The sequence below is a fragment of the Mesoplodon mirus genome (assembly GCF_964341445.2).
Source record: "Mesoplodon mirus genome assembly, contig: HAP1_SCAFFOLD_2267, whole genome shotgun sequence".
Lineage (NCBI taxonomy): Eukaryota > Metazoa > Chordata > Mammalia > Artiodactyla > Ziphiidae > Mesoplodon > Mesoplodon mirus.
This window is the reverse complement of record NW_028294306.1, coordinates 28,643-48,557: the sequence shown is the minus strand read 5'-3', so window position 1 is coordinate 48,557 and position 19,915 is coordinate 28,643. Positions and strand designations below refer to the sequence as shown.

The 19,915-nt window shown below is 42.2% G+C and overlaps 1 protein-coding gene across 1 annotated transcript; it reads right to left on the bottom strand.

The window, feature by feature from the left end:
• Nucleotides 1-11: 11 nt before the first annotated feature.
• On the bottom strand, nt 12-19,915 carry LOC309798223 (U3 small nucleolar RNA-associated protein 25 homolog; the record flags this gene model as incomplete). The annotated part of the gene is made up of 7 exons (XM_082646483.1): nt 12-793; nt 1,508-1,620; nt 1,757-1,939; nt 3,133-3,335; nt 11,174-11,468; nt 13,372-13,782; nt 19,874-19,915. 7 exons carry the CDS (start codon nt 19,913-19,915, stop codon nt 544-546), a joined length of 1,497 nt encoding a protein of 498 aa, XP_082502609.1. The 3' UTR covers nt 12-543.

Genomic DNA, 19,915 nt, shown 5'->3' with positions numbered 1-19,915 from the left:
AAGCCCTTAAATAGTCACCTCTAAGCCCCTCACCTTTTGCTTCTCCTAAACTTCAAGGAGCCCCTTAGTCCTGGTTCTCCTTGGTGCAGAAGTGTGTGTGCACTGCCTCAGGACAAATGAGAGCTTTCTGAACACTGACCCTGTACTCAACTTCCATCTCCACAGACCACACAGTCCCCAGGTGTTTCATCTGTGCTTCTACGACAGGTTCCTCCCTTTCCTGTATTCAGTTGAGAGCTGCTCAACTCTGTAATATCCTTCTTGAGGGGTATACCCACAGCTACAGGAGGTACCCTAAGTATGGACCCACTCCAGATCTGTATACAGGTTATGCTGTAGTCACTCATTCGTTTCTACCACCTTTTCCAACAATGCCCATTTTGAAAGAAAACCAACCAACCAATCAAGAAAAGTCTGTCCAGCCCCCCAGACTCTGGCTTGTCTGCAGGAGGTGAAGCAAGGGAGGACCTTATAACACAGCAAAGCCCACCATGCACTTGGAAGCAGACCCTCCAGAGAGGACACTTGAAACCTGGCCCTACTTTACCTTTTGTAGAAATGGAAGTGCTCTGTGAGGAGCAGGAACTGCTTCTCTCCTTGAAGGAAGAAGTGTCTGGCCCTGGAGACACCAGACTTCTGGGTGTACTCGCAGATATGAGTGAAGTTCAGTTCCTCCTCCTTGAAGTAATTTCGGAGACGCACAAAGTCAAAGTAGGAGGGGACATAGATAAGCGTGTGAGACGTGACTGCATCACGATACTGAGGCAAAATCTTGTTGACGAAAAAGTTAAACCTGATTTGGAAAGGCAAAGGGCAGAGAGTCAGTGGTCTAGAGGTGAGCCATAGTGTCACTGCCAACTGCATGACCCTGGGCAAGTCACAATCTCCTTCTACCTCCCCTAAGAGGCCAATTTGGCCTACCTCATTGCAAAGAGATTATATAGGGATAAAACTTGTTAAGCGCATCAAAAAGTAAGTGCCAACACTATTCATCATAAAGGATAGATGTGATGCTGGTATATCCCAGAGAATTATTCTAGGAAGTACGTAACTGTATCATTCATTCATTCATTCAGTTGTCAATCAGTCAGTCAACAAATAATTACTGAACACCTACCATGTGTTAAGCACCATTCTGCTACCATGGGTCCCCTGACTAAACACAATGAGAAGACGGGGAAATTACATAGAGAATTAGAAAAACAGTTCTTGCCCTGAAGGGCTTAGAATTAAGTTGTTGACATGAGGCATTAAAAAATTAATGTAATTTAAAAATGCCACAGTCTAGGGGAAAGTACCCTTGATTTACTAACCCTGACACTATTGGAACTAGGACAACACACCATTTCTCTGGCCTTCAGTGTCCTCCTCTGTCAATGGCATGATTGGATTCAATTATCTCATTTCATTTCGTAAATGGTAACTAAGAAAGCCAACGTGGAATACAATTCTAAATTTGAATGCCCAAGTAAAATCCCTCTCTGTGACCCCCAGGGATCCAATGTACCTGGCATCAATCACTGAAGCTAGGTTTTCAGGTTCCATCCTCTGGAAGACATGTGGGAGCTGCACCAGGACATGACTGATGCAGCCTGTCATCGGGACGTTCCTCACAGCCACCTGCCAGGAGTCAGTGAGAACATTAGGAAGTGAGCTATCCCCATTGTTGACCAAATGCTGTCCTCTCCTTCTGCCTCATGACCCAAACAATACACAATACTTCATGAAAATTCAGAGAAAGAAGGAGAGAACCCACCTGGCCTTGCACATTGACGCAGTACTTGTTGAACACAGAGTTGATCTGGGCATCCTGCAGGGCCCCAAACAGCAGCGTCTGACGATAGTACTTGGACCAATTATTGAGGTTCCACATGCGCACTCGAGAAAAGTCCACCCCATGTGAGTCCAAGGGCAGTAGGTTCATGTGGTTCATCAAATGCTTTGAGCAGAAGTAATACTCCATTAATACTTATTGAACACTTACCTGTTGGGCGTTGCTAACCTTTCTATAAGCCCATCATCTTATTTAACCCCATGAAGTAGATACTATCATCTCCCAAATTACAACAAGAAAACAGGCTCAGATGGGTGAGTGACTTGCCCATAGTCAAGCGAACAAGAAGAAAAGCTCAAACTGGCCACCTTGTGGATCTCTCAAAAAGGATCAAGATGCTACCTATACAGAATATTTCTTTTAAAGGAAATTCTGAAATGCCACTCTGGTCACTCTATAAGCAACTCAGTTCCAGACTTGGACAAGAAGGGAAATGACACGGAAAACAGAGCTGCTGTCCTTCCATGACTCGGCTCCCAAAACGTTAGAAAATTCCCTGAGTGACTACATGTGCCTTTTGCTCAAAATAAAGATGACTCAACCATCGACATGCCTGTTCTATTTTAATCATATTTTTACCTTGTAATGTATATTGAAGGGTCACAAGTACTATAAGTTTATTCCCTACTTTATAAATAAGTACTCCCCTTTATCTGTCCCAAACTTACTCCAAGTCCTGGGGTTGTAGAAAAGGTAAATTCTCACATGCCTTATAAAAATAAACCTATAGTTCTGTGATGAGGATTGTTCCAAAGCACAATCCTAAACCCCAAAACATTGCAGAGTATGTTGAGAGGGAGAAAAAAAATTATAGTACAAATTACAGTAGGGGGACAAAAACATCTTACGTTTCTCTGTAAAACATCACAAATTAAGAAATCATGAGCAATGTTTTCCCATCTCCACTGAAGACCAAACAAAAGAGAACGAGCATAAATAGGAGGAACTATTTTAGATAAAAACATTCCTGGTGAGGAGGGATTTCAATCAATCAGCCAACCAACCAACCAACCAACCAACCAACCAACCAACCACACTAAACTGGTCTATTACTAGAAGCAACTTTTAAGGGGAAGAAATCTTTTCTGGAGATTTGAAAATGTTGACAAGAATTTTTATCTTTCTGGATACTTTACTGACCAACTTGTGGGTAGAAGAGGGGACAACATTTCCCGTTTTCAAATTGGAAAATGTGGAATATTTCCATTTCCAAGCTGAGTTTTAATCTGGACTTTAATAACCATTTCAGACTCAAACCACTGAGCTTCTTGTCTCTAAATGTTAATGACCAGCATTACCAAGACATGCTCCCAGTTCTGCATCAGGTAAATGTCAGCTTGATCAATGATGAGAAGCTTAATACAAGACAGAAAGTCAAAATCTCTCTTCTTCTCTCCTTCTCCACCAATGATGGTCCTCAAGCCCAGAGGGGAGGCAATGAGGATGTCTGACGAATAGAAGGGGGCATAAAGTCGGATGCTTCTCTGCAGTATTGCCACCCCTATACACAAAACAGCCAAGCACACATCAGTTCATGAGTCACCACCAAGCCATTAGCTTCCACCCTCTCCAACTGCAGCCTCCCCTTGTACCTTCCACATCTTCCCCTTTGCATGTAATTGTGCTCCAACTGCTTTAATTATTAAAATCATCATCGTCATCCCTCCTTTGCATCTACGGTCCCTTCTAGCTCCCACCCTCTTCTTTTCCTTCACTGGCAAACCTTCCAAAAAATTATCTCTACTTTAAAATCTCCCACTCACTTCTTAATGTACTGCAATCTGCCTCTGAGTCTCAGGACACCACTGAAATGACTCTTGCCAAGGTCACCAACAGCTCTCAGTTACCAATTCAATGGCACTTTAGTGTTTCTTGTCACGAATGCATAAGCACACCCTCCTTGAAATGTTCTTTTCCTTACTGGTGGTTTCTGTCACTTTAACACTTACTTCTATTACTGACCTGGTCCTTATCTATTTTTCCATATTCAAAGAGCTCTTCAACAAATCCCTGGATTCACCCACAAGTTCTCTTTCACTCTACATAAAGCTTTGGATAAATATATTCACTAATTATGGCTTTAACATTATCATCACAAAAATTTATATTTCCTGCCCACATCTCTTTCCTAAGCAACAAGTAGCAGTCTTTAAAGAGCCCAGATCATATGTGAAGGAGATTCACTTGCTAATCTTAAAGCATCTACCAGAGGGGCAGAAGTTGGCTGGGACTCTCTCTGGGGACAGAATGCTGGCAGATGCCATTTTTACAAATTCCCTCTACCTTGATGGCACTGGTGGGTGCCACTTTTTTGCACTCTCACTCTTAAGTTGCTAACAGTGGTGGTGGGTGAGTACCCCCTACCCCACGGCCCTGCACTGCCTGTGTGCAGCACTGACAAACATGGACAACGAGCAGCCACGCCTACCCCATCTCATGCCACTCGCGGGACACGACCTGAGGCAACAATCACATGTAGCCCACACAGGGGACACTCCTTGAGCACCAGGCTCAGGCAGATGGGGGTGGGACTGCATTTCTAGACTCCATGGGAGTGAAACAAACAGAGAGAGTTTATAAGATGACCAAGAACTAGGAAAAAGTTAAAAATACAGTTCATCTCCCACACAGGGCCACTCCTTCAAGACGGGGCAGTAACTGTTTTGCATAATACACAGAAACAAAGACGGAGAGTCAAGCAAAATGAGGAAGCAGAGGAACATGTTCCAAATGAAGGAACAAGATAAAACCCCAGAAAAAATATTTAATGAAACAGATGCAAGTGATTTATCCAATAAAGAATTCAAAGTCATAGTCCTAAAGATGCTCACCAAACTTGGGAGATGAATGAACGAACACAGTGAGAAACTCAAGAAAGAGACAGAATATAAGAAAGTTCTAAACAGAGCTCACACAGCTGAAGATTATAATAATTGAACTGAAAAATACACTAGAGGGAATCAACAGCAGACTAGATGGTAGAAAAGAACAGATCAGTGACCTGGCAGACAAGGTAGCAGAAATCACCCCAACAGAACAGCAAAGAGAAAAAATATTTTTAAAATATGAGGACAGTTTAAGGGAACTGTGGGACAACATCAAGTGTACTATCATCGGTGTTAAGGGGTCGCAGAAGAAGAGAGAGAAAGGGGCACTAACACCCACATTATAGGGGTCCCAGAAGGAGGACAGAGAAAGAAAGGGGCAGAAAACTTATCTGAAGAAATAATGGCTAAAAATGTCCCTAACCTGGTGAAGGAAACAGACATTCAGGTCCAGCAAGAACCAAGAGTCCCAAACAAAATGAGCCCAAGGAGATTCATACCAAGACACATTATAATTAATATGTTAAAAGTCAAAGGTAAAGAGGGAATCTTAAGCAGCAAGAGAAAAACAACTAATTACAGACAAGGGAATCCCCATAAGAATATCAGCTGATTTTTCATCAGAAACTTTGTGGTCCAGAAGGAGATGGCATGATATGTTCAAATATGCTGAAAGGAAAAAACTTCCAACAAAGAAGGAAGGAAATAATAGAAGTCAGATGAGAAATACTGAATAGATGAAATGGAGACAAAAAAAAAAAGATCAATGAAACTAAGAGCTGGTTCTGTGAAAAGATAAACAAAATTAACAAACCTTTAGTCAGACTCAATAAGAAAAAAAGAGAAGGGGCCCAAATCAGAAATGAAAGAGAAGCTATAACTGACACTACAGAAATACAAAGTATCGTAAGAGACTACTACGAACAATTATACACCAACAAGTCAGATAACCTAGAAGAAATACATAAATTCCTAGAAACACACAATCTTCTAAAACTGAATCATGAAGAAAAAATGTGAATAGATCAATTACTAGTAATGTGATTGAATCAGTAATCAAAAAGCTCCCCAAAAACAAAAGACCAGGACCAGAGAGCTTCATGGTAAATTCTATGAAGTACTTAAAGAAGATTTAATACCTATCCTTCTCAAACATATTTCAAAAAACTGAAGAGGCGGAAACACTTCCAAACTCATTTTATGAGGCCAGCATAACCCTGATACTGAAACACCACAAAAAAAGAAATGTACAGGCTACTATGCCTGATAAACACAGATGCAAAAATCCTTGACAAATTATTAGCAAACTGAATCCAACAATACATTAAAAGGACCATACACTATAATCAAGTAGAATTTATTCCAGGGATGCAAGGATGGGTTGACAAAGTGGGTATAGAGGGAACGTATCTCAACATAACAAAGGCATATACGATAAACCAACAGCTAACATCATATTCAGTGGTGAAAAGCTGAAAGCATTTCCTCTAAAATCAGGAACAAGACAAGGATGCACACTTCTGCCACTTTTATTCAACATAGTATTGGAAATCCTAGCCACAGCAACTAGGCAAGAAAAAGAAATAAAAGATACCCAAATTGGAAAGGAGGAAGTAAAACTGACTATTTGCAGATGACATGATACTTTATGGAGAAAACCCTAAAGACTCCACCAAAAAACTGTCAGAACTAATAAATAAATTTAGTAATGTTGCAGGATACAAAATTAACAAAAATCTGTTGTGTTTATATACATTAATAATGAACTATTAGAAAGAGAAATTAAGAAAACAATCCATTTACAATAGCATCAAAAAGAATAAACTACCTAGAAAAAAATCTAACCAAGAAGGTAAAAAACTTGTACTTGGAAAACTACAAGGTATTGATGAAAGAAATTAAAGATGACAGAAACATGAAAAAATACACCATGCTCATAGATGGGAAGACTTAGTACTGTTAAAATGTCCATACTGGACACCAAGGGGGGAAAGTGGGGGTGGGGGTGGGGGTGTGATGAATTGGGAGATTGGGACTGACATGTATATACTAATATGTATTAAATGGATAACTAATAAGAACCTGCTGTATAAAGAAATAAATAAAATTCAAAAACAAAGTCCATACTACCCAAAGAAATCGACAGATTTAATGCAATCCTTATCAAAGTACCCATGACATTTTTCATAAAACTAGAGTAATCCTAAAATTTGTACAGAGTTGCAAAGGATCCTGAATAGCCAAACTGATTATGAGAAAGAAGAACAAAGCTGAAGGTATAACACTCCCTGATTTTAAACTACACTACAAGTCTACAGTAATCAAAATTGTACGGTAATAGCACAAAAACAGACACAGATCAACAGAACAGAGAGCCCAGAAATAAATCCATATTTATATGGTCACAATCTATGACAAAGGAGACAAGAATATACAATGCAGAAAAGACAGTCTCATCAACAAATGGTGATGGGAAAACTAGACAGCTACATGCAAAAGAATGAAACTGGACCACTAGCTTACACCATCTACAAAAATCAACTCAAAATGGATTAAAGACTTGAACATAAGACCTGAAAACCACAGAACTCCCAGAAGAAAACATAGGCAGTAACTTCCCTGACAACAGTCTTAGCAATATTTTTTTGGATCTGACTCCACAGGCAAGGGCAATGAAACCAAAAATAAACAAATGGGACTACATCAAACTAAAAAGCTTGTGCACAGCGATGGAAACCATCAATGAAACAAAAAGGCAATCTACTGAATGGGAGAGGATATTTGCAAATCTAGTAAGGGGTTAAGATCCAAGATATATAAAGAACTCATGTAACTCATTATCAAAAAACCCCAAACGGGGCTTCCCTGGTGGCACAGTGGTTGAGAGTCCGCCTGCCGATGCAGGGGATATGGGTTCGTGCCCTGGTCCGGAAAGATCCCACGTGCCACGGAGCGGCTAGGCCCGTGAGCCATGGCCGCTGAGCCTGCGCGTCCGGAGCCTGCGCTCCGCAATGGGAGAGGCCAAAACAGTGAGAGGCCCGCGTACTGCAAAAAAAAAAAAAAAAAACGCAAAAAAACCCCCCCAAACAATCCAATTAAAAAATAGCAGAGGGGGGCCTCCCTGGTGGCGCAGTGGTTGAGAGTCCGCCTGCCGATGCAGGGGATGCGGGTTCGTGCCCCGGTCTGGGAGGATCCCATATGCCGCGGAGCGGCTGGGCCCGTGAGCCATGGCCGCTGGGCCTGCGCGTCCGGAGCCTGTGCTCCGCAACGGGAGAGGCCACAACAGTGAGAGGCCCGCATACCGCAAAAAGAAAAAAAAAAAAAAAAAAAAAAATAGCAGAGGGGGCTTCCCTGGTGGCGCAGTGGTTGAGAATCCACCTGCCGATGCAGGAGACACGGGGTCGTGCCCCGGTCCGGGGGGATCCCACATGCCGTGGAGTGGCTGGGCACATGAGCCATGGCCGCTGAGCCTGCGCGTCCGGAGCCTGTGCTCCGCAACGGGAGAGGCCACAACAGTGAGAGGCCCGCGTACAGCAAAAAAAAAAAAAAAAAAAAAAAAAAAAAAGCAGAGGACCTGAATAAACATTTTTCCAAAGAAGTCGTACTGATAGCCAACAGTCAAATGTAGAGATGCTCAACATCACTCATCAGGAAAATGCAAATCAAAATCACAATGAGAAATCAAAACTACAATGAGGTACCATCTCACACTGGTCAGAATGGCCATCATTAAAATGTCTACAAATAACAAATGCTGGAGAGGGTGTGGAGAGAAGGGAACCCTCCTACGCTGTTGGTGGGAATGTAAGTTGGTGCAGTCACTATGGAAAACAGTATGGAGTTTCCTTGGAAAACTAAAAATATAATTACCATATGATCCAGCAATCCCACTCCTGGGCATATATCTGGACAAAACTATAATTCAAAAAGATAATGCACCCCTATGTTCACAGCAGCACTATTCACAATAGCCAAGACATGGAAACAACCTAAATGTCCATTGACAGATGAATGGATAAAGATGTGATACATATATACAACGGAATACTACTCAGTCATAAACATGAACAAAATAATGCCATTTGGCAGCAACATGGATGCAACTACAGATTATCATACTAAGAGGAGTCTGTCAAAGAGAAAGACAAATACCATATGATATCACGTATATATGAAATCTAAAATATGGCACAAATGAACCTACCTACAAAACAGAAACAGACTCACAGACCTGTGGTTGCCAAGGTCAGGGGTGGGGAAAGGGATGGACTGAGAGTCTGGGGTTAGTTGATGCAAACTATTACCTTTAGAATGGGTAAACAACAAGGTCCTACTGTATAGCACAGGGAACTATATCCAATCTCCTGGGATATGCCATAATGCAAAAGAATATAAAAAAGGATGTATATATGTGTATAACTGAGTCACTGCCGTACAGCAGAAATGAGCACAACATTGTAAATCAACTATACCTACTCCAATTAAAAAAAAAAAAAAAGAAGAATGTATCAGGTGGCTAGTAAGTGCTGTGATCAAAATGAAATAATATAAAATGATAGGCTGTGATTTTGGAGTTATAAATTCTTACAGCCACCATGTATTATAAGTTGCTATTAACCAAAGCACAGAGAGAAAAAAAACCACAATGAGATATCACCTCAAACCTGTCAGAATAGGTCTTATCCAAAAGACAAGAAATAACAAATGCTGGCAAAGATGTGGAGAAAAGGGAACCCTTGTGCATTGTTAGTGGAAATGTAAATTGGTGTGGCCACTATGGAAAACAGTATGGATGTTCTTCAAAAATTAAAAATAGAATCACCATACAATTGAGCAACTCAACTTCTGGGTGTTTATCCAAAGAAAAAAACCCACTAATTCAAAAAGATATATGCACTCCTACGTTCAATGCAACATTTATAATAGCCAAAATATGGAATATGGAAGCAGCCTAAGTGTCCACAGATGACAAATGGATAAAGATGCGGTGTGTACACACACACACACACACACACACACACACACACACACACACACAATGGAATATTACTCAGCCATAGATGAATGAAATCTTGCCATCTGCGACAACAAGGATAGACCTTGAGAGTATCACAGTAAGTGAAATAAGTCAGACAAAGACAAATATCAACAGCATGTGACTTCACTTATATGTGGAATCTAAAAAACAAAAAACCAGACGGATAGATACAGAGAACAGACTGGTGGTTGCCAGCAGGGAGGGCGGGGTTGGAGGGTGGGCAAAATGGATGGGGGAGATCAGGAGGTATAAAACTTCCAGTTATAAAGTGAACAGGTCACAGGGATCCAATGTATGCCATGGGGAATATAGTCAATAATATTGCATTAACTTTGTATGGTGACAAACGGTAACTTTACTTATTGTTGTGATAAGTTTGTAAGGTATATAGACATTGAATCACTATGTTGTACACCTGAAACTAATATGTCAATTATATATCAATTAAACAAAAGACTGATTTATCAGCTCCTTGTTGGCCGCCTGCATATGTTTAAAACTAACTGTAAGCTCTAATCCCCTTGCACTGCACACTCCGGCCATGCTAAAGCCTCTGAATCCTAAGTCATGCCGGTTTATTCACCCTGATGCCTCCACACTTGCCATTTCCTGTCTGAAACTTTTTCTTCCACTCTCATCGCTCTACTTTGTACCTGGCTAAATCTGACTCAGGTTTCAACATAGTATGGATGGTACCTCCAACAGAAGGCCTTCCCTAACAGTCCTGAGCCCATTTTGAGTAAGGATATTTGCTTTAAATACTTTAACTAGAACACCCACTATCCTCTAACCGTAACACATCTCATCCCATACTGTCTGATTTGTCTTAAGGCTGGACTTGCTTAACAGTAACTTTTAATTCCATATCTCCAGCTTAACAGTGCCTGGCACATAGTAGATGCTTAATAAGTGGTAAATGGGCATACGTGACTAATAAATATTTTCCAGGAACTTTTTCAATGAACAAGCAACCAAGTACATGGGAGCTGAATGACAAACAAGCAAAAACGTGCAAAGCTGGGTGGGAGTCAGTAAGTCCAGAGTGGAGATAATTCAGGTGTGGGCACTCCACATGGCAGGCAGGAGGGAAGTCCATTACGTACAGATGCTCTAGTTTATTCATCTTCCCCAGACTGACCCACCCAGCCCCATCAGCTCCAACTCCCCCAAGAAGCCTTGTAGCATTGACTGTGAGCTACCAGCTATAGGCATGCTGAGACATTTGTTATAAACATGCAGGTGCCTTTCATACATGCCTTCACAGACACTCCATCCCATTAGCCAAGTATGTACCCCATTAGCCAAGGCAAGACTCTCCCCTGGCAGACGAGTGGTCTCAAATGCGTCCTGGTTCTGCTAGGAGGCTGAGACAGTGACCCTCTGAAAGAATGCCTAATTCCAGGCTTCTAGCTTCCAGCTATGTGCACCTCACACCTCAGGTCCCTCAGGGTCTCAGTTTTGACAAGGAGGAATTACCAGTCCTGAAGTGGTCATCGATGTTGCCGACAAATACAGCTTCATAATCCTCAGGCCTCTTCAGGTTGGGTGGTCTCTCCTTGGGATCTGAGCCATACTCTCCATTAAACCTCTTTTTGTTGCTTACAATTATTTTCTTCTTGCTGTCGCCCTCAAGAAGACAGATGAAGAGCTGTACCACCCGCAAAGCAGCTTCCCGGAATGGCACCACTATCGGCACCCGTGGAGGGAGTGATGGGCAGCCTTGGAGGGGCAAGGGGAAGGAAGGACAGCTCGAGGTGAGCCTGCTGGGGACCTAAGGAGCCCTCCGTTCCACAGCCCCTGGCCAAGGACCACATCCGTGTCACCCCCTTTACATAGGACCTGGCTCAGTACTGAAGGCTGAGCATCTTTCCGACCCACAGCACCATGTCCTATGGACTTCAATCTCATGGCTCCTTGGGGTGGGGGTGGGGTTAATTCTTAAGCAGAATGTAGAAATTTTTTTTTTTTTTTTTTTTTTTTGCGGTACGCGGGCCTCTCACTGTTGTGGCCTCTCCCGCTGCGGAGCACAGGCTCCGGACGCGCAGGCTCAGCGGCCATGGCTCACGGGCCCAGCCGCTCCGCGGCATGTGGGATCTTCCTGGACTGGGGCACGAACCCGTGTCCCCTGCATCGGCAGGCGGACTCTCAACCACTGCGCCACCAGGGAAGCCCAGAAATACTCTTTGAGGTAAGTCAATGCCGTTAACAGAGGTGTCCATTAGCAAAAACCCAAGGGCATAAACACACAAAGCTCTTTGAGGACAAGAAATGTTACTCATTTCTGTCTCCCACAGAACTTAGTTCAGTATTTTGATCCGTAAGACCCAAGGAATATGCTGAACAAATGAATTAGATGTATTAAGTAGAGAATAAAGTTAGTAAGGAAAGGACTAAAGCATCATTACTTTTCTAGTACATTTCCTAGTACATTTTTCAGAAATGATGATAAAGGATTTCTGAAATAAGATGATATTTCAATGGGAAATATAGGATTCAGTTTTCCAAACATTTCCAAAAGTGCTCAATTTTAACTGTTGAGGAAAAAAAAACAGAAGATGCTTAACAAATGATTACCTTCTAACTACCCTTGTGTAAACAATACAATCAATGGATATAACCCCAGTCAGATCAGACAATTCACCAAATTCTGAATGTGACTCATGGGTAATCTACCTCATATTCTATTTTGCAATTCTAAATGGAAACAGATCATCTTATTATCCTGATGTTCAAGATTCTGAGATAGTTTCTCAGAAAGGCAACCAGCACAGCCAGAGGGGTGTAGTGATTCAGTTTGGTACAGTGCAGGGATGATGGATCAGTTTTGAAGAGGGCCAAGTTACTGTCCCGGCTGTCACACTAAGTAAGTGTCTAGGCTTTGGTTTCCCCAACTATCAAACAAGAGGGTTGGACTAAGAAATCTCTAAGAGCCATATCAGTATCAAAATCCTAAAATCCTATTAAGCCCAATGAGAAGAATCTAAGAAGATGAGGCTTCTTCAATATAGACACAGAGGCTAAAGGGTAAGGGGGTATGGGTGGCACAGTATCTAGCTCCAGCACATCATGAAAAACGTAGACAGAATTCAACGACGTAAGCTCCCAATCCACTGGAGCTTAGGCTTATGAGCCACATAAATGTAATCATCACTTTAAGCAGTAATAAGGATACAATGCAAAAACAGGGATTTTGTTTTCCAAGGTCTACATATTTATGTGGCTTAGTGAAGGGAATCCTTGGTTCTAGTCCTGTCTCTGCTACTTTTTCTCTGGTTCTCTTTAGCAAGGTCCTCTACGAATCTGGGTCTCTGTCCACAGGTGTAATATGTAGGGATTGAATAAAAGGCTCCTTAAGGTCCCATCCAGCTCTGACAATCACAAAGAAGAGATTTATAGTGGAGTGTTACTTATGTAGGATCAGGGTTTATCTTTAAGGAGAGAATTATCATGGAGGTACCTCCTACTCCACTTTCCAGTTAGATCTGCTGTTAGAGACAGTCCACTGAGCTGTCTGCAGCACTGCTGTGACATTACCTGGCCCATCTAATATGCTCATTCTTGGACTCATTCATTATTCCAATCATTAAACCATCTGAGAACCTGCTAAGTGCCAGGACCCATATGTTAGAGCCTTACAGCCTCCTTGAGGGCAAAGTTCTGCTGCTGCCACTCACCTTGGGCCTCGTTAGCCCTTGGTCCCTGAAGTCATCATCATCACCCAACCCAAGTTTCTGGCTTCGGCATCTGCTGTTGTTGGCAAGCACCTGGGCATTGGCTTTGAGAACGTGATTTATCACATGCAGGCAGTACACGTGGCGGATCTCTTCCCCTTTCTTCAGGGCAGTCCTTTCTGGGTAGAACAGGTCCCGGTAAGAATTCATAATTAAGAAGAGCTCTTTCTGGAGGGGTGTGAAGGGGCTACTTGAATTTGGGGGACAAGAGGGGAACTGGCTGTTGGTCTTGATCCAGGTGGATTCCAGAGGCTTCTGGAGATGAAGTGACTTTAAGTCAGTGTCCTTTGGGGGTTTAAAGGTTTCCAACTGTTGAAACCTGGATGAAAAGACAAGCTGGCCCAGGATGGGCCACTGTGGGAGAAATGATCAAGAACTAAGTTAGAAATGAATTATAGTACCTTACATTCATATAATGCTTTATAATTTACCAAGGCCTTTCACAACTTACAGATCCTCTCACTTTATCCTCACAACAACCTTACAAGCTAAACACTATAATGCTCTTCTTGCAGTTTAGGAAATGCTGAGGTTCAGAGGTTATAGGATTCAGACAAACAGAGGAGAACAGAGCTAAGGGTTAGAGCCCAAGGTTTCTGACTTTAGAAACCTTGTGAGCTCTTCACTAGATCAGTGGGTCACAAACTGTCCTGTGGACCACACTGTAGGAAGTCAAAATTTACTCTAGACAAAAGAAAAGGGGGCCCAACGGTCAAATAACTTCGGTAACCACCACAAAACCTAATCCCCCTCAGGGAGAGTCACAAGCAGATCGGACACTAAAGGTTCTGCTGAGTCCTGTAACAAGGACTCCGTTCCACTTCGTTTGACCCAGAGTTTTCCAAATTTACTTGGACGTGGAACAAGGTTTTTGTTGTTGTTTTGGATTTTTTTTTTTTTTTGGAGACATATATTAGAATTGAAAAGAATAGTATTTTGTGGAATACCAGTTTGGGAATTTTTGCACTGTAACAAAACTGCTGATCTTAGCAATAAAGAAAGGATGACCTCTGCAATAAAAAAGAATTAACTATTGATATATGCCAACAACTGGGATGAACCTCCAAGGAATTATGCTGCGTGAGAAAAAGCCAACCTGTATGATTTTATTTATATAACGCTTTTGAAATAACAAAATTATAGAAATGGAGAACAGATTAGCGGTTACCAAGGGTTAGGAATGGGGGCAGGGAGGTGGGTGTGGTTATAAAATGGCACCAGGGAAGAGGAGGGATCTTGATGGTGCTGGAAATGCTCTGTATGTTGACTGTGGTGGTGGCCAGGGCAACCTACACGTGATAAAACAGTATAGAACTAAATAACACAAAGGAGCAGGAGCAAAAGTGAGGAAATCTGAATAAGACAGGTAGGTTGTATCAGTGGAAATTTCCTACTTGTGATATTGTACTACAGTTTTGTAAGATGCTACCATTGGGGGAAACCGGGCAAAGGGCACATGGGATACCCTTGTATGATTTCTTACAACTGCATCTATAATTATTACCTCAATAAAAAATTTCAATGAAACAAGGATGACCAATTCTTATGAATAGCATCAGTGGTGAAAAAAAAAATCACCGAAAAAAGAAGCAAAAACTGCTCCATACTGAATAATTTAGGTGTGAACTTATCTCAGATATTTCAAACAAATGAACAGCAGTAGCTACTGTCTGACTGAACACTTTGTACATGTCTTCCAGTAAACTAAATTACTTTATTTTGATGCAGGCATTACTGTCCCCCTCTAACAGATGAGAACAGTGAAGATTAAAAAGGTAGATTAACTTGCCTTAGGTCATGAGATAGCCCCTTGCAGACGTTGGTCTAAACCCTGGTGTACCTGTCTCCAAAGCATTCTTATCTTATTGGTCCCCACCTTCCAGCTTCCCAGTGCCTTTTCTAGCTATGCCTGTGCCTTACTGGGCTCTTCCAGTCTTCCTCTATCTTGCTCCCTCTCAAGCCATCTGCCACGGGTGTGTATCATACATTCAGGGAGACCACTAAAACCCAAGACCACTGCTTGCTTTTAGCTGGTGGGTAGTTTTGGGATTTGTGGCAACAGCCTGGATTTCTTTTTCTTTCAGTTCTTTGTTTACTTGTTGTGCAAATGGATCTAATTCAGAAATAAAGAATATTAGAACACTTAGGGCAAATGACAGGGATTTTCCAGTCTTCCCCTGTGAATGACTTCCTGTTTTCATGATGTTAACTCATCTTTTTCCCCATCAACTTTCCCCATCATTTATCCCAGTCCAGAGCTTAAAAGTTTCTGACAGGTTCATCTCCCTAAAGCATTTCTTTAATCACATTATTCCCCACCTCAAAAACCTTTGAAGAAACTTCTTGGACTGAAATTCAACATACACCTCTAACCTACCTCTCTAATGTAATTTTTGAATTACATGGCTCTCAAATTCTTCTGCCACTGTGGCTTTCCTTCCTTTAACTGAAAATTCTATCCTCTTGTTCACCGCATTTCTATATATCCAAATAGTATCCGTTGAATGTTACCCCCTGACTCACAATAAATAACTATTTCCCAAGAGCCTACTGTGTCAGGCACAGTTCTGGCTCCAAAGAAGCCATCTCTGGTCCCCTATAGACAGTCATCACTTTCTCTCAAGCGCCCCACCCTGCCCTCAGTTATCCACACCAACACATATATGTGCATGTCCTACCTCACCTAACTAGACTGCAAGATCCCTGAGGGCAGGTACCACGTCTGATTTAACCTGCACTGGAAGACAAATGTAAATGCTCAACACTCAACTGAGGTGAACAAATGATCAAAATGGCAGGGTCAGTGCTCTGCACTGGCCACCCAACCTTCTCTTCCAGCCCCACTCATGTAAGAAGCAAAGTTAAATGACCCATTCAGGGACCCAGGTAGTAAAACTTCAAATGCAGTGCACCTTATATTAAGACCTAAGATAAAGGTGAACAATAGGAAATAAGAATTCTAGGTGATAATATATCAGTACAGACCAAACAACCAGAGAAACTTTAGGATAGTCAAGCCTCCTAATGTTTCCTCCAGGGTTTTTTTTTTTTTTTAACTTTTTTTGAGTTCAGAACGCGGTTTTTGCCCAAATTCTACCTGCTACTTCTTCCTCTTGTCTAGAATAGCTAACAGAACCAAATGAGGATTAAAATTTCAACTTCAGTGGCACCGCTGGTTGAAGAATGGCACTGGGACCAAAAAAGGCAGTCAGGACGCAGAATGAGACCAACCTGACGTGCCCACCCAGGCACAGGCTAAGACACAGGACCTGAGAGACAGCAGAGCCCTGCCTCAGCCTACCACAGGCTTGTCTAAGTAACAGTCATGGGGACAGAGGCATGGCCCAGTGTTCTGTATCTTGACTTTGGCGATGACAATATAAATATACACATTTGTCAAAACTTATCGAATTGTATACTTAAAATGGGTACACCTTGTTGAATGTAATTCATACCTCAATAAAGTTGATTTTAAAGTTAAATTAAACAGTCACCTATGGGGACTTCCCCAGTGGCACAGTGGTTCAGAATCCGCCTGCCGGGCTTCCCTGGTGGCGCAGTGGTTACGAATCCACCTGCCAGTGCAGGGGACATGGGTTCGAGCCCTAGTACGGGAAGATCCCACATGCCACTGAACAATTAAGCCCGTGCGCCACAACTGCTAAGCCTGCACTCTAGAGCCAACACACCACAACTACTGAAGTCCATGCACCTAGAGCCCGTGCTCCGCAACAAGAGAAGCCCCCACAATGAGAAGCCCATGCACTGCAATGAAGAGTAGCCACTGCTGGACGCAAATGGAGGATGCCCGCATACAGCAACGAACACTCAATGCAGCTATAAATAAATGAGTGAATGAATTAAATAAATAAATAAATAAATAAAAGGAAAGCAGTGCACTGAGCCGTGACTGTGCCTTCAAATACAAGATTCTGGAAAGAGTCCAGAAATTGGTAAATTACTCTCAGAACTGTAGAGAGGAACAACAGCTTTCCCCTGTGAATTGTAATAGTTGGCAAAACATGCTAGTGTTTCCTTCTTTCCTTATCCTTTCTGAATAAATTGAAAGTGTATGAATATATGAATAAAATGTGACACAGTTCATGGGCATCATTCAAATCATTCCCTGCCAATTATGGGAGTCTGTTGAACACTGAACAACAAATGTTTCTTGACTGACTAAACTATTGTCTGATTTGATGAAGGAAGAGAGGAAGAAAGAAGGAAAGGAAGGAAGGATTGATTTTATGGCAACTGAGTAGATCTTAGCAGAAATCCTGACTCTGATTTTAGAAGCCTCAAACACTGATATTCTATTTCCCCAAATCCCCCTTCACTGGCTCTATTGTTTTCCCACCTCCTTTCCTTTCTTTCTTGTTTTTAAGTTAATTTTTATTGGAGTAGAGTTGCTTCACAATGTTGTGTTAGTTTCTGCTGTACAGCCCCCCTCCTTTCATTTCTATGTATGCAGCAGCCATGAGCAGCTCTGCTAATAATGTTTGTAAAAGAGTGAACTAGATCAGAAAAAGCCTGGTAGCTACCTGGTACCCCTAGGGATTTAGTCATCCAGGATCCTGGACAGCAAGATCCGGTGGGTCTTTGTTTGATTTTGAAAGACCCAGAAGAAACTGCTACTGCTAGCAACTCAACGTTTTACAGATGTCACTGTGCTGGGGAGGGACAGGTGGTGAGTGGGCTGCCTCATCTCTGATTCCTAGGTCTGAATGAGATAAGAGAGGGAAAACAGTCCCAGAGAACGGCATCAGAAGTTTCCCAGGGGGGTTAAAATCAAGTGGAGCCACACACAGGCCATCTGAGCCGTCCCCACATCCTGGATAGGGGATGGGGGTGGTGTAAGGGGCTGACGAAGAGCTGTTTCTACTCTTCTACTCTTAGTCTACCTTAATCCATCTTTCTTGCAAGACATTTTGTCTATTTCCAAGTTCAGAGATTTGAACTTGAACCTGAGTGTGGCCACTTCCCGTGTCATCTATTGTCCTCCATGAGCCTCAAGCGTACAATACGAATACTAATAACTAACACATACATATACATTTAGCAAACATGTATGAACACCTACTGTGTGCCAGGCTCTGTGGCAAGCACTGAGAACACAGTGGAAATAAGACAAAGTCCCTGTCCTCCTGGAGCTTACTTATACTCCAGGCAGAAGCCCCCAGAGGGCAGCTCCTATGGGGGGTTTTATATACAATTAAAATTTTATACGTAATCAAAAATTTTTAAAAACTTGTTGCAAACATATAAAAATTGGAAGATTTTATATAAAAATCCAGATTTCCCAGTGGCAAAACTGGGCTTGTCTTTCTGTACAGCAACCATCAGCCAGAACTCTGGCTGCTTCCTTTACAAGGAATGCATGCTTTCCAAGTAGACACAGTCCTCAACATTCCCGGACACTCTTACCTTGTTAAAGCTTAAACAATATTTTTGTTTACTTGTTTGTTTACCTAAAACCCTTCAATGTTCCCTCACTGTAAATAGGAGAAAGTCTAGCTCTTTGATATGACATTCCATTCAAGGCCTTCCAGATCTGTTTCCTGCCTAATGCATCCCTATAAATGCTACACACCAGTAAACTGCAGTTTCTTGACCCTCCCATGTGGTACCTCTGAACCTGTGCAGTGCTATTTTCTTTGCCTAAAATGTCCTTTGTTTCTGTTTTTCTATCCAGATAATTAATATTGACATTTAAGGGTCATCCTAAACACCTCCCTCTCCCTTTGTGCAGGCTTCCTGTGAGGAAATGCCCAGAGGGTCACGTGGTCTGGAGACCCATAAAGATGCAAATGGTCCACTTGAGACCAAAAGGGAATCAAGTGTTCTTTATCTTATGGTTGGGCCCAGGGACCTTCCAATTGGTGGCAACTTGTAAAAAGCCTCAGCTTTCCCAATAAGTGGGGACAAAATATAAACATTAAATGAAATAATGTCTGTAAGTGAAATTAGACAATACTTTTTAAAAAATTGAATGGAATTATTGATGCTGGATAAGTAGCAGCTATTATTCCAGTTGTTATTATTATTCGAAGTGGAGGCCACTTCATCAAGGGTGATAGGTCAGCCGCTGCCAAGTGTGTTCGGGGAAGAAGAGTCTGTTAGGGCTACAGGGTAGCAGAATAGTAAGAGATGTGATTGGACAAACAGAAGAGGGCCAGCAAGGGGCCTTCCAACTCATCTCCCTGCTTGGCCATTTTCTCCTTTCTCTTTATTTTAAACACAGCAGCCAGAGTGATCCTGCAAGACAAGTCACCCCACATCACTTTTCTGCTCAAAACCCCTAGTGGCCCCCTATCTCTATCAGAGTAAAAGCTGCAGCTATTAGATCTCAGATCTCACATCCCAACCGTCTCCCCTCTCTCCTCACTCTGCCAGACACTGGGCCTCATTCTGACCTCCCTGCTCATCCTTTAAAGTGTGCTCTTACCTCAGGGCCTTTGCACTTGCCAGCCTCTCCTTCTGGACCCAT